The 14,512-nt window shown below is 36.7% G+C and overlaps 2 protein-coding genes across 2 annotated transcripts; one reads left to right on the top strand and one right to left on the bottom strand.

Moving 5' to 3' along the window:
- Nucleotides 1-3,907: 3,907 nt before the first annotated feature.
- On the bottom strand, nt 3,908-5,457 carry LOC107477235 (serine/threonine-protein phosphatase 7 long form homolog). Its single transcript, XM_016097217.1, has 4 exons — nt 4,760-5,457; nt 4,592-4,679; nt 4,201-4,490; nt 3,908-4,088 (listed from the first exon to the last, which is right to left on the bottom strand). The coding sequence occupies exons 1-4, from the start codon at nt 5,455-5,457 to the stop codon at nt 3,908-3,910; spliced, it is 1,257 nt and encodes a 418-aa protein (XP_015952703.1).
- Nucleotides 5,458-6,899: 1,442 nt separating this feature from the next.
- Nucleotides 6,900-10,898, top strand: LOC107477213 (translocon-associated protein subunit alpha). The gene is made up of 8 exons (XM_016097199.3): nt 6,900-7,080; nt 7,823-7,996; nt 8,104-8,154; nt 8,417-8,505; nt 9,233-9,310; nt 9,414-9,617; nt 10,007-10,078; nt 10,389-10,898. The coding sequence occupies exons 1-8, from the start codon at nt 7,011-7,013 to the stop codon at nt 10,437-10,439; spliced, it is 789 nt and encodes a 262-aa protein (XP_015952685.1). The 5' UTR covers nt 6,900-7,010; the 3' UTR covers nt 10,440-10,898.
- The last annotated feature ends 3,614 nt before the right edge of the window (nt 10,899-14,512 follow it).

Below are 14,512 nucleotides of genomic sequence, written 5' to 3'. Positions count from 1 at the left end.
TTTTCATCTACCAATATTTTTGGTATTTGTTTTCCAGTCGTTATTATATAAAAAAAATAGACTCCAAACTGGGCTCAGCGTGATTGTTTATTTGGGCTTTGGGCCCAAAGTTAATAAAAGAAGAAATGCAACTATACATAATGTTCCAAGTTCAAAAAAATAAAAACGATACATAATGTTCCTGAGGGAAAAAAAAACTATACAAAATGTGAAGAATTTTCATGGGAATAATCTAAAGGGCAATTTACGTTTTTAAATTGTTTCAACCCTAAATTTACGCAAATGCATTGTTTCAAAAATGGTTACGCAATTACATTGTTTCACTATATTATATAAACCGCTACTGGCAGTAGCGGTTTATAATTGCACAGAAACCGCTAGAGCCAGCAGCGGATTCTGTTGATTTATGGTTCTTCATAAACCGCTGCTACCAACAACGGTTTATGTATGTTGAAATGCGTGCGTAAACCGCTAGTGGCCATGGCGATTTACGTGTATTCTGTGTCATTGGGTTCCCTATATAAACCATGGAGGGGCCAAATGTGGAGAGGTAGAGTGTTATTCACAAATGGATTGGGAGGATAGTTTTCTGGCTCTGGTCCATTGCTCTGGAAAAATTCAAAAGAGCAAACGCCATGGTGTGAAATTCACAGATAGAGAACCGGTTAGTATTCTTATTCGATCTTCAAGCACATTGGCAGAGATTAAGCTAAGCATAGTACAGAAGCTCGGAACCTGTGGTACAAAGCAGGTTAAAAAGTTGTTTTACAAGATTCCCATTACCATTGTGTCAACCGGTGTGTGGTTTGAGACCTTTGTGATAGGGTTGGATGAAGACCTGCAGGTCTTGTTTCACTGCAGGCGTAGTTTTCCGGAGGTGAGGATACCTGAGATGTTTGCGAAGTCGGAAAATCGTGTGGATAGCTCTGGGGCATCAACACCGGGTCCTCAGTCGACCACACGGGGCGGTGCATCGACATCACTGCCTGTGGTAGCAGCGGTAGTTCTACCTCCCGAGCCAGAACATGCTGTGGTTGAGTTTGAGGTTGGACCGGATCGAGTAGAGAATGCGCTTTGTGATGATGATTCCAATGAGGAGCCGCTCGATATTGGTGGGGACAGTGAAGATGATATACCAATAGGTGCAGCCCATGGAGGTTCCGGTTCTGGAACACAAGAGTACCCTCCGCACCTGTCGTCTTTGAACTTGGAGGCCATCGGTCAACACCAGAATGTTCAGGCAACATTCGATAGACAGGGTATGCATGATGGGACAGGTTTGACTAAATTTCAGATTGGCCAATCGTTCCAGAGTAAGGAGGAAGCTGTGCTGAGCGTGAAAGATTACAGCATTCGGCATGGAGTTGAGTACAGGGTTATGGAGTCAGACAGTCTAAAATACCAAGGGAGATGCAAGGAGTTCGGTAATGGATGCACGTGGTTGATCCGGATAGTCATGCGAAAAAGGAAGAGCACATGGGAAATTAGGAGGTACAACGGACCACACACGTGTATGGCCACATCGATTTCGAGTGACCATCGGCAGCTTGATTATCATGTGATTTGTTCAAGAATCTTTCCATTGGTTAGAGCTGATGCGTCGGTATCGATTAAGGTGTTGCAAGAGGCAACAGAGGCAACATATGGTTTCAAGCCAAGTTATCGGAAGGCGTGGTTGGCAAAGCAGAAGGCAGTAGCACATATCTACGGCGATTGGGAGGAGTCATATGCGGATCTGCCCCGATGGATCCTTGGGGTCACGTTCACCATGGACGGTTCCATTGCTCTGCTGAAGACCTCCCCGGTTAGAGTGGGTGACCAGGTTGATGAAGAAAGAGTCTACTTTCATTGCATGTTTTGGACATTCCCTCCATTTGTTGAGGCATTTCGCCACTGTAAGCCACTCATCAGTATCGATGGGACACACTTGTATGGTAAGTATGGAGGGACGTTGTTGTTGGCGATTGCTCAGGATGGGAATTCGAATATTTTGCCTGTTGCGTTTGCACTAGTGGAGGGGGAAAATGCTGAGTCTTGGTCATATTTTCTGTCCAATCTTAGAAGACATGTTACTCCACAGGAAGGTATTCTCGTCATCTCTGACAGACACAACGGCATCAAGGCTGCGCTGGAGTCACCAGATAGTGGTTGGCGACCTCCGCATGCTTATAGGGCATTTTGCATTCGGCATGTTGCTGCAAAATTTGCCCTTACCTTCAAGGGGCAGGATGTCAGAAGGTGGCTGGTAAACGCCGCTTATGCGAAGACGGAAGCAGAATTTGAGTATTGGTTTGATATAATGAGGTCAGAGAACCCAGCCATGTGTGATTGGGCAAACAGGATGGATTATGAGATGTGGACACAGCACAAGGATGGGGGCAGACGATATGGTCACATGACGACCAACATTTCTGAGTGTGTGAACTCTGTTTTGAAGGGCACAAGAAATCTACCAGTCACGTCCTTGGTTAAGTCCACCTATCTTCGCCTTGCTGAGTTGTTCGTTGTCCGGGGGCAGACGGCAGAGGCACAGTTAGGATCCGATCACAGGTATTCGCAGGCACTTATGAGGGCAATTGAGCGTAACTTGAAGGATGCGAGGTGCTTCACTATGACTGTTTTCGATAGGCATCTACTTGATTACACGGTTGCTGAGACTACCCCCACATGCAGATTCTCGCTTGGTAGCTACCGGGTTTCTCTAAGGGATCGTACTTGTGACTGTGGTAACTTCCAAGCACTGCACTACCCGTGTTGCCATGCCATCGCATGCTGTGCGCAATCACGGCTAGATTGGGCAACATATGTTGATGAAGTTTACAGCATGTCAGAGGTGTTTAAGGTGTATCAGATGTCTTTTACACCATGTATACCAGAGGGGCTTTGGCCCCCATATGACGGTCCGATCGTTATCCCCGACCCAAATATGAGACGAGCAAGAGAAGGACGACCTCGGTCCACCCGCATCCGAAACACCATGGATGAAGCTGACACCAGCCGACCGAAGCGTTGTGGGTTGTGCAGGCAGCCCGGTCACACCCGAAGGGGTTGCCCTCAGCGAGGTTCTACTAGCGGCATCTAGATGTTTCACGGTTTATATCTTTTGTAGTCATTTACGTGTCATGTTCTTAGTTATCTGTTTAGTGTTTGTTTCTACAAATGAATCCCTTTTTATCCCTTTGTTTCAGTTATGAATTTTAGTTATGTTCAATTTATTAGTTAATCTTTTATGAGATATTTGTATATCACTTTCGTTTATCTATCATGGTTTAGTTCCGTTATATATACGCCAAAATAACTACCAACCATAAAAATTAAACATAAAGTACATAATGAGTTCATAAATAACATATCCAAGAAACACAAAATACAACATAATAGATTAATCATCCCTATCATCCCGGGCTGCATCCTCAAAAGGATTAAGTAGATGAGATCCCGTCCCACATCGCGTGGGACGCCTGACTCTAGTAGGTCGGCTAGCCACCTGAACAGCATCATCAACAGGAGGGGCTATCCCGTACGCAGACTGAGGTGTGCCTCCCATTGTGAACCAAGTATCTAAAGGACTACCTGCGGGCTGGTTAAGATCCACTGCATACTCTCCCTGAAAGTCAGGGACCTGGGGCTGCATCTCTGTCATATGTGGATGGTAAGCTGTGGTATCGAACAGCACATCTGGTGCTGAAGGCTGGTAAGGCGGGGCATCAACCTGCACATGGGATGGGCCAGCATCATCCCTCAACACTGCAGCAAAATCTGAATAAAAGTGTGCACTGCCCATCTGATCATCTACATCCATAGTCATCATAGGTGTAAAAGACTGAGTGAATGTATCGCCTGCAGTCTCAGTCCCCGTGGTCCCACTAGACTGGCGAACACGGTGACCGCCCACATCAGCAGCCTCCTATCCTGCGTCATCCTCGTGCAGCATATCATATATCCATCGCCACTCTTGACCGGACTCACGAGTACCAACACGACGGCGTCTCTCAACACGGCGGTTATCTGGCATATGAGGAAGTTGTGATCTGCGAGGGACCTGTGACGAACCTCTCTGTAATGCTTCCTCAGGTATCTGGGTGCCCCTAGGATCCGTGAATGTAGCCCCCGGGCTAAGGAACCTATGAGCCTCGCGGTACCACCAATCTAAGTAATCCGTGATGGACCCGGATCAGCCACACGCTCAATGGAAATGACTGCATCAAGTCTGCTCCCCAGTGTAAATGCCAGTCCCGATAGTAATGGGGGAACCACCTATCTCCTCCCCTTCCATCCTTAGCATGCAACCAGTCTATGTTCAAAGCGTCCTCGGGGATATGCTGAACTCCACCAAGCTGTGGGACAACCCTATCAACCTGATGCCACTCGATGACAGCAAAGTATATCAAAGAAGTGACCGCTTGCCAGATGCGAGAATGCTCCTCTGTGAGTATCTCCGGATGGACCACAACAAGTACATCAAGCGCAGAGTAGAGCTCCCACAGAATCTGAAAAATCAAAGTACATCAGACGTTGCCATAACAAGTATATATATAGTCACGACTCGAGAGCAATCCTAAAACTTAACCATAACAAGTATAATACTTACATCACGAGCGCTCAAGCGATCCAATGCAAGCCTATAACTTATGACCCTCTGTTCTTTCCCATCGTTCGGAGGTAAGTAAGCAGACCACCTAATTGTAAATATAATGAGACACAAACTTGAAAAACACAATATAAATTTTTTAACCTATGAAAAAGACATAAACCATACCTGGATGCCAGTGGAATAGAGAAATAATCAAACCCGGACGGCCTCAACGAGGGAAAACGCCAGAATATCCAACTCTGTAGCAACTGGAGGGGACCCGCAAGGTTAGTCACATTTCTGTTTGCTATCCGACACATACATCGGTACAACCAAGCCAACGCAGCCGAACCCCAGCTATATCGCCCTATCTCATCAAGGTTTGCCACAAATGGCAACCACCGTATATGTACCCGGTTCGCACTCTTGTCCCCAAATAACTGAGTAGATAAAAGCATCATGATGTAGGCACGTGCGTATATGCGAACTGTCTCCTCGTTCGCATCTGGTGGTAGCACACTAAACCTCTCGTGGAACCATGTAAAGTGGACCGTCATCTGCTTGACCTTATTCGGTGGTGGCAGCTCACCGAATAGGTCCTGAAACCACTCCCAGGCTGGTCGACCACCCTCAATGTATGTTTCAAACTCACATAAGCAACCACTCACAACCTCCCCATCAACAGGCAACCCAAGCTGAAAAGCCACGTCCTGCAATGTCACTGTGCACTCTCCAAAAGGCATGTGGAACGTGTGCGTCTCAGGACGCCACCTCTCAACGAACGCACTAACCAATGGCTCATCCAACCAGAACCAATGGCTGTTTAGACTGGCCAAATGGTACAATCCAGCCCTCTCTAAATACGGGATGATCCTATCATGCATGAGCATATTCTGTTACCGTCTCACACTGTATATACACCTAGTGGACTGCAAAAAACAGCACAATAAATGCAGGATACAATTAAATTCTCCATTCCATAACGAAATTTCCTATATAATAATAACACATATCTTAAAAATGTCAACAAATTGTTGACCGGTAAACAAATTAATCCCTAAAACCTATAAATTAGAAGTCAATAAACTAGCGAAATTAATTTGTAAAATACTTACTACAATAGCACAAATGACAACAAACTTAACTTGTTAGATAACAACCACAATTATAAAAGTATTACAAATCTTAAACAATAAAATTCAAAAAAAAAAATTTCTTTATATTCTAACCTTCATACTATTTTTAAAACTAAAACTAAAAGGGACTAATCTATAAAATCCGTATATGCTTGCATTCATATCATTCTTCTAGCTAAAAAAGTGCTAAGCCTTAAAAAATACCAAAATAATTAACTAACCTCGTCACCAATGGAACCGGCAACATGCGCAACACCGTTCAATCGGTACATGCTCCTTTTGTCTTCTGCCATAATATCCCGCCGGAAGTCGCCCCTCAAATACCTCGGACCCCCTCTCAACTTGCTCTGACCTCTCTCTAGAATTTCCTCTCCCAACCTACAATTGCATAATCCGCGGCTGGCTCAGCAGTTTATATAGTCATGCATACTTAACGTAAACCGCTATAGCCTCTAGCGGTTTACGCACACATCCCCACGCACATAAACCGCTGCTGTCAGCAGCGGTTTATGACCAACTTCTCTCAAACATAAACCGCGATGGGCTGCCGCAGTTTCTATGCTGCACTTTTGAACAGAATCCGCTGCTGGCTCTAGCGGTTTATATAATATAGTGAAACAATGTAATTACGTAACCATTTTTGAAACAATGCATTTGCGTAAATTTGGAATTGAAACAATTTAAAAACGTAAATTGCCCTAATCTAAAACTACTATAATTATGTGTGTGTGTCTGTGTTTTTGTCCCATTTTTTAATAAAAAATTGAAACTATATAACTAACATTTTAACAATAAAACGATTTATTATGAAACATTACATAATTTAATAAAATTTAATTGATTTTAAAAATGACTTTAGGTTCAAAAGTCACTCTAATTCATAATAATAATAATAATTGTAAGTCAAATTTTTCTAATTTTGATCGAACTAATTTAGTGCTTTTTAATTGGAGGGTGGATTGAGATTGAATTGAAACCTCATAATATTGAATCTTATACTGTTATTCATTTATTTATTTTATTTTATATACTTTATTTGCTATTTTTGCTTCTTCGATGAGTAGGATAATAGAGTCATTAATTGCCACGTAAACGGACCAATAAGAGAGTGACAAACCAGACGCAACTGAAACGACACTGTTTTGATGTCGTATCGTGATTTGGGAAAAACATGAATCTCACGAACGCAAACATTACAAATCTCTATGCTTCTTTCTGAGTGTTGAAAATTCCACATTTATCACAACACCACCATCACCAACACCAACCCTAGGGAGAAGAAAAGGACCCTCCTTTCACTCATGGCTTCCGTCAAAACCTTCTGGATTTTCTCTCTCGTTCTTCTCCTCCTCGCTTCTCCTTTCGTTCAAGGTCAGCTACCCCCCAAATTGTAGATCTAGATCTGCTTTTGAACTACGATCCATGCATGTTTCTGTTGCCATGATCTGTTATTGGATTTGTCATGGAAATGAAAATGAAGATTCCTTTCAACTTTTTCTTTCTTTAATTGCTACCCGAGTGGTTCTCTTTTCAGCTCCGGTTTTGAGCTTTGATCTGCTTTTAGCTCCGTTGAATTTTGACTTTTTGGGATTATGACCATTGTTGGAAATCGTGATTTTGTTTTTTTTTTTATCAGCTTTGTTTTGTTAATATGAGTCCACGGCATTACCCTTCTGAGGAATTGAGCTTTGGATAGTGAAAAATATAATTTTTTTATTATAAATTTTTTTTTGGCACTTGACTACTGGCATTATATTTTAGGACCAATTATGGAAACATTCAGCAGCGTTTAAATAAATTTGATGTTGATTTGTTAGTGAATTTTTCAAAGCGAATTCTCAATTCGAATCATGAATCTCGTGAAGCGTTGACAAAATGTTATGCCACTAAATGAATGCTACATTTATCTGGTTTTGTTCATATGCATGGTTGTTCTGTTAGCATGGTTTTGATTATAAGCTTGATAGAGCTTGTATTTTAGTATTTTACTCTCTCTGTGATCTTTTGGTTTATTTGCTCTCATTCCCTACTGACAAATAACTTGTATGCATGTTTGTTTTTATGCATTCTGTGCATGACCATGATTGAAGTTATTTCTTTTCTTCTTTGCTAGTTGCTAGGTGCCAGTCTGATTCAGATTCAGATGAATCTGTGGACACTACCACTGAAGAATCAAATGATATTGGCATCGTTGGTGATGATGTCCAAGATTTTGGTGATGCGACGACCTTCCCTGCTGCTCCTGGAGTTGATACCATATGTGTTTTTCCGAAAAATAGTGCAAGATGTAATAGTCATTCTACTTATCCCACAAAAATGTGATTTTCAATGTATTCTTTTATTTGTATTTTTTCAACTGTGGATTGATTTTATTTTATTTTTCATGTGATGCAGTGATAACAGCTGGAGAAGAGACAGAACTGCTTGTTGGTTTGAAAAATGATGGTAACTCAATAAACTTTGATACATGTGATTTTAGCAATGCAGTATCCTGCTTATAGATTTCTGTCCTACTATTGTTCATTTCATTTTTGTCTTATAACCCGCGTTTAAAAATAAACATTTCTTCAGTTTATGTTACATCATTTTTCTTAATAGTTTCTGAGTTCCCTGTTGTTAAAGGCCAGCATTTAAGCAATAAAAATAAATAAATAAATAAAGTTCTCATCCATTAGCTGATTTCATTTGTTATATGGACTGAAAACAGGTGATTCAAGCATGAATGTCATTGCAATTAGGGCTAGTGTTCACCTGCCGTTTGATCATCGTCTTCTTGTCCAAAATCTTACTGCTCAGGTAATAATTTGTCATTGAATTTGGTTATTTGCTTGCGTTCAAGAACTATGCTTCTGAAATTACTCTCAGTTTCATGCTTGTTTTGGTCATTAGGTGTTATGAACTTATGCTTCTAAATGATGTAAATGGTGGAGACCCTCAAGAATTTAGGTCAATATTGGGAATAAGGTTTTTATTTTGAAACTGAGAATTTCAAATACTCCAAAAATTAGTTCGGGTAGCAATACATGCAAACTTATATAATGTTGGGTAGTTGCAATTTTTAACACATAATATGATCTGTATTGTTTGGGTGGGTACACATAACTGACAGAAGGTGGAAGATAGAACAAAGTTTCGTTTTCTTAAAAGACTGGATTTTGATACATCTATTGTTTGATCTTCTCAGAATTTAAATTGTGTTATTTGGTATCTCGGGTGTAGTTAACTAGTTATGATATTTCCCATTCCCTTTTTATTTTCTCCAGAGTCCCTTTTATCCCATATGGTAGCCTATCATTTTGAAGCTAGAGATTCAGAATACCCAAACATATCTCTGCTTTGACAGCTTTTCCAATTTTCTCCAATTCCTTTTTTCATCTAGTAGCTAATATGTTGTTGAAACTTTGTACCATGACTACATAGCTGACCCTCGAAAGGGCTTGTACCATGTCATTAAGACTATACTGATTCTGGAAGTGGTGGCCAGCATATATGATTTAAGTATAAACTTTTGTTGTAATTTCAGGTTTTCAACAATGGTACCGTGCCAGCTTCTGCACAGGCTACATTCCCATATGAATTTGCTGTAAGCAAGTTCTTGCAGGTATTTCCATTGTTTTGAAGGTCAATGCTACTTTTGCTTCTTGCTCGGAACATCACAAAGCAGTTACATACGCATTATACCTAATTATTTTTCTTCTGTGCAGCCTGGAACTTTTGACCTTGTTGGCACTATTTTGTATGAGATAGACCAGCATCCTTACCAGAATACCTTCTTTAACGGCACTATTGAAGTTGCCGAGGCCGGTGGCTTTCTTAGCATGGAATCTGTCTTCCTTGTTACTCTTGGAATTGCCCTCCTCGTCCTCCTGGGGCTATGGATTCATGGTCAAATACAACACCTATCTAAGGTATTAACAATCTCTCTACTTTTTCAAAAGTAATCCAATATTAAATGGATTGCTAATCCCAGTTGCAGTAGCTTCAGAGTTTCCGTTGGTCCTGATTTATCATTGGACTTTTATTTGTTTGTTCATTGCTAACTACCATATGTCATGAGGTCACAAGTCAATTCATTATTTGGAGAGATCATGTTAGTGTGTGTTGTTTTAACTGATATGGATGGTGTCAGATGTCATATAGATTGGCTTTTTTACGTTTTTTTTTTTGTTCAAGCATATATAATATTGAGAAACGAAGCTGATTATGATTTAAATTATAAAATAAATCTCTAAACTTTTTGTCTATCTCTCAAGCCACTTTCATACTCTTTCTGATAATGTTATGAATATTTTCTCAGAAAACAAAGAGGGCTCCAAAGGTTGAAGTTGGGACTAGATCAACAGATGCTTCAATGGATGAATGGCTCGAGGTTTGTATGAATGCCATATATATCGGATTCCATGTCTCCTGCAGCATTTTTAATGCATGCTCTAGGAGAATTTATAGCCACTTTTTTTTTCATTTATAACATTTTCTAGAAGTTACATAAAAAATCAGAAATCAGTGGCTGTGAATGTTCCTGTAGAACAAATTAAATGTGCTTCAAGAGCATGCAAGCATCTCTCTCTCTTGCAGTTCTGTTTTAAAGTTGTGTTTTTGTTATCCTCCTTCACTTTTCTTAATAATATAAAACATTGCTAAGCTTCTGAAATCTGTCCATTTCTGTTTTTTGACACCAGGGAACTGCTTATGCTCAGTCAAATGCAAACAAATCAAAGAAGAAGAAGTAGATGAACAAATACTTTCAAGTTTCAGCCACACAAGAGTCTACCATGGAGTGAAGAATCATGTAACTCAGATTAGATTGGAGAGTTTAAACTTTAAAGAGAGCATGAGGAAATAGTTTTAAAATTTAGGCTGAAAGTCCTGCCCTTCTCTGTTGTAGTTTAAAAGAAGTTTCTACATTTTTTTTACTTATCCCAATGAAGTTGAGTTTTTTTTTTCTAAGAAAAACTAACAGGCATATCCGAGTTAGGAAGGATACCACAACTTTTGTTTCTGTTAGAATTTTTGTTAGATAATGTTCGATTTCACTATATTTTCCGTGTTTACTATGGGTGGTGAACTTGGAATTTTGGTTTCTGGTTTCGGGTCCCTGTTTTCCCGTTTTACATTCATTAATCATTATTATAGGCAACTGACATGGCATGTAATAGTTTCTTCTGAATATGAATACTGGTGGTTGTGTACTTTGAAAAAGCTCGTAGTAGACACTAAATAAAAAAAAAAGGGCTCTACTAAAAGTGAAATTGCCTCTTAATTATAGCAAATTTGGATAAATTTGATGTTTCTATTCTTTTAATAATGCTAAAGTGTATTTTGGTCTCTTAAGACTTAAATTAGTCAGATAAAGTAATCTGATCCCGTAATCTTTTTAAGATGACAGTCTTCAATTTGAATGAGTAAAGTGGTAATTAAGTCTTTGAGGATATCGACCTCAAACTAATTAGTTTTTGAAAAAAAGAATATTAATTAAGTCTTCTATGAAAGCAAGAGTATTAATTAACGTCTTTTGAAGTGAAATTTTACATGTTTTGTTATGATTTATGGTAAAATAAAGAGTAATTAATGATGGTTATATGGAAGTTCATAAGACAATGAATGTTTCACAATCTAAAATATCACCATTCCCATATTCTTGTGACAGTAACGAGACATATTAGTAGATAACCGTATTGTAAACAGAAGAATATAACATATTCACTGGTTGTTATCATAGAGGATCTAATTAATACTTTTATTTTATTTATGAACTAATTAGATATCAAAATTCTTAAAAACCTAATTGTCACTTTACTCATTTTAAAGAAACCACTTTTGTTGACCCATGTCTAATTTTCAATCAACATCTCTCTGTACATAATGTGGATATATCTGATTCAATCATGTTAGGTGTACACTAAAAATTAATTACTAAAATACAAATTAAAATATAAAACACACATTGAAAATAAGTTAAATAATACATATATTTATACACAAATATATAATAACTGATTTAGTAGTTAATTTTTAATATATACATGGTATTTTTTAATTTTATTTATGGTATAATATCTTAAACTGGTTCATATTACTTAATAAATTAAAATTAGTAGACACTAACTAAATCACAAGATTCAATTCGAAAACTATATTGACCATGTCTACTGGCCATTATAATGTTATGGTGGTATTTAACTATCAGTATACTAAAAGTTGTGAGACAAAAATTTGCCTAAATGTTAACATGGGTCACATTATTTTAAAGTTGAGATCTTAATGGATTATTTTTAATTCAAATTGACTTATCCTCCAGTTTTAGAACCTGAAATGAAAATTACATCTAACTATTATCATGTGCTATACTTGAGCTTATATTTAATAAATGCCGTTCATAGTAGGAGGCTTTAGCTACTTAGCAAAATTAATTTAAGACTATAAATAGCATAAGCAAGTTTAGATTCTTTGGAAAGTGATAGCCAATTCTATAGAATAATTCACTAGAAATTAGCAAAACGTCATAATTTTATTTCTATAATTGATAGAGTTTTGCAATCCTATAACTATATCATATATCCAAAAAAAATCATAATGAAAAGATGGATCATAATTCATAATCATGGCAACAACGAATGTCTATGAAATATCTAAATAGGTGTACCTAGAAACTAAAATAGTGGCAATTATTAATTATAACAAGAAAAAATATATTATAGATTTTAGCCTTTTTATCTTGGAGAGTAAAAGCCTAAAAGGCATTTGAACCCTTATAAAAGACTAGGATATTAAATTATAGGTCTTATTGATTATGATAAAAAATATTTTTCAAGAATAAAAATTGTCTTTTTTATAATAGAAAAAAAATACATCATATGCAATGCATACTCTTTTTAAAAATTTAGTTAAAATTGTCAACTTTATATTTAACTTCACTCTTCAAAATAAATAATTTTGTACATTATTCCTTACATAGCTACCTGCGAAATAGATAACTATACAAACCATGTATATATGCATAAATTAATTATTATAACATAATCTGCCTATTCTACCTAACTACTTTTAGAATTTAGTTTTTCAAGAGTAATTAACGAACAATCTAATTGTTTTCAATGATTTAAAATCTGATGATGTTATTACTAACCGTTGACATATAATAGAGAACCAACATATGACATATTTGATGACAATTCACATTAAAAAAAAAGTTACTATTTTCCCACTATTACATATTTGTCACGGAAGTAAATATTCTTAGCTTGTTCTGATTTCTTATAGTAAGACTGAACTTTATATTTGAATAAATTGTATAACACTTTACTTTTTAAAATATAAAATAAAATAAATTGTTAACCCTAAACTAATATGGCTCAGGTTAAATAAACTTACGATGGAAGTTACAAAGGTTTAAGTCTATTTGGTTCATAAAAAAAATTAGGCTTTGAATTTGGTCTCTAAACAATACCAATGTGTGTTAAATTGATTATTCTAATAATTTTTTTATTTTTACATGCACGTCACTTGTTAGGAGACCACTTTAATAGACACTAAAAATGTCCTTTTTTTTTTAAAGACGTTTATATGTGTCATGTTATTATTGGACATTTTTATTAAATCATTTAATAATTTATTTTTTAATAAACTAGAACAAAATCAGCTTATTATTTATAGCAACAATAATAAACTCAATTGTCTGTGTTATAATTATTAGACTCGATTTGATCTGATCGAATTACACAATCTAAACCGAATATCTTTAAATTTTTTATAAAAAGACAAATATATCCCTAATTTTTTATTTTGCGGACATTTAAATCCCTAAAAATTAAAAAAATACAATTAAATTTCTAAAAAAAGATTTATTGTTATTGTTATAAAAAAATCGGTTTTATTCTAATTTGTTAAGAAATTAAAAAATAATCAGTTCATTAATATGTCCAATAATAATGTGACACGTAAACGTCTTTACAAAAGAGATGTTTTACGCGTCTTTATGGAACATCCCCCACTTGTTAAGTGTCACATAGCACCTTAAAATCGTAATATGTGACAAACTTTAGTTTATAAGTGGACAACTATCAATAACACATTAGTAAAAATTTAACAAAAAAGACAACTTGACTCATTGTTTTTTATTTTTGAGAAAAATTTATCTTGCATATTCGTAATTATCAGGATACATTAACCGAAAATTAGAGAGGATCAACTTTACTCAATGTGGTATCTTTTAAAGGCTATATCGACTCACAGGTGATATTTCAAAAATCAAAAACATTTTAAGCATCAAGCTATTGTGGAATACAACTTTTGTAACAGTAGCCTTTTTTTTCTTCCTATCAATAGTCACAAGACTAAGGGCTATGCTTCACAAGGAATTATGCATCTTCCTATTCTCTCTTTTCTTTTAAGTGGTTCAATCATATTATAGTTGGTCAGCATAATCAACTACTTTACATGAAAAAATTTATACAGGTGCATGTGTGATCATGTTGTCTTTATTATGCTCGAATGCAGAAGCATCACTTTGTTCATAATCCTTTCTGTTATTCTCATAAAACTTCATGTGATACAGTTGATGAACTAAGTAATTAGTTGAAGCATGTGGTTCACGCCACCTCATCTTTTGGAACTTCAAAGTTGAAATTTTATTTGACCTTCGGTTGCCATTTCTCTTTTTTCTTAATTGAATTACCAACATTTGTCAAACATAATTTTATATTTGTGTATCTGTAAATATAAATAAATACAGTCTTAGTTAAGAGATTAAGTGTTAACTGGTTAGTTAATTTCCTGTTATGTTATACTTTCTGTTTTCTGTTAA

This window comes from Arachis duranensis, chromosome 3, assembly GCF_000817695.3.
Source record: "Arachis duranensis cultivar V14167 chromosome 3, aradu.V14167.gnm2.J7QH, whole genome shotgun sequence".
NCBI lineage: Eukaryota > Viridiplantae > Streptophyta > Magnoliopsida > Fabales > Fabaceae > Arachis > Arachis duranensis.
Note: the sequence above shows the minus strand (reverse complement) of the source record. Positions and strands in the feature narration are given on the sequence as shown.

What these genes read in the sequence shown, in the direction of transcription:
- LOC107477235 (XM_016097217.1), bottom strand. Translation starts at nt 5,457, where the DNA reads ATGCATGATAGGATCATCCCGTATTTAGAGAGGGCTGGATTGTACCAT. An exon ending in TCTATTCCACTGGCATCCAG is followed by an intron (nt 4,680 to 4,759) that starts GTATGGTTTATG and finishes ATTTACAATTAG; the next exon opens with GTGGTCTGCTTACTTACCTC. An exon ending in ATCGCTTGAGCGCTCGTGAT is followed by an intron (nt 4,491 to 4,591) that starts GTAAGTATTATA and finishes TTGATTTTTCAG; the next exon opens with ATTCTGTGGGAGCTCTACTC.
- LOC107477213 (XM_016097199.3), top strand. Translation starts at nt 7,011, where the DNA reads ATGGCTTCCGTCAAAACCTTCTGGATTTTCTCTCTCGTTCTTCTCCTC. An exon ending in TCCGAAAAATAGTGCAAGAT is followed by an intron (nt 7,997 to 8,103) that starts GTAATAGTCATT and finishes CATGTGATGCAG; the next exon opens with TGATAACAGCTGGAGAAGAG. An exon ending in TCCAAAATCTTACTGCTCAG is followed by an intron (nt 8,506 to 9,232) that starts GTAATAATTTGT and finishes TTGTAATTTCAG; the next exon opens with GTTTTCAACAATGGTACCGT.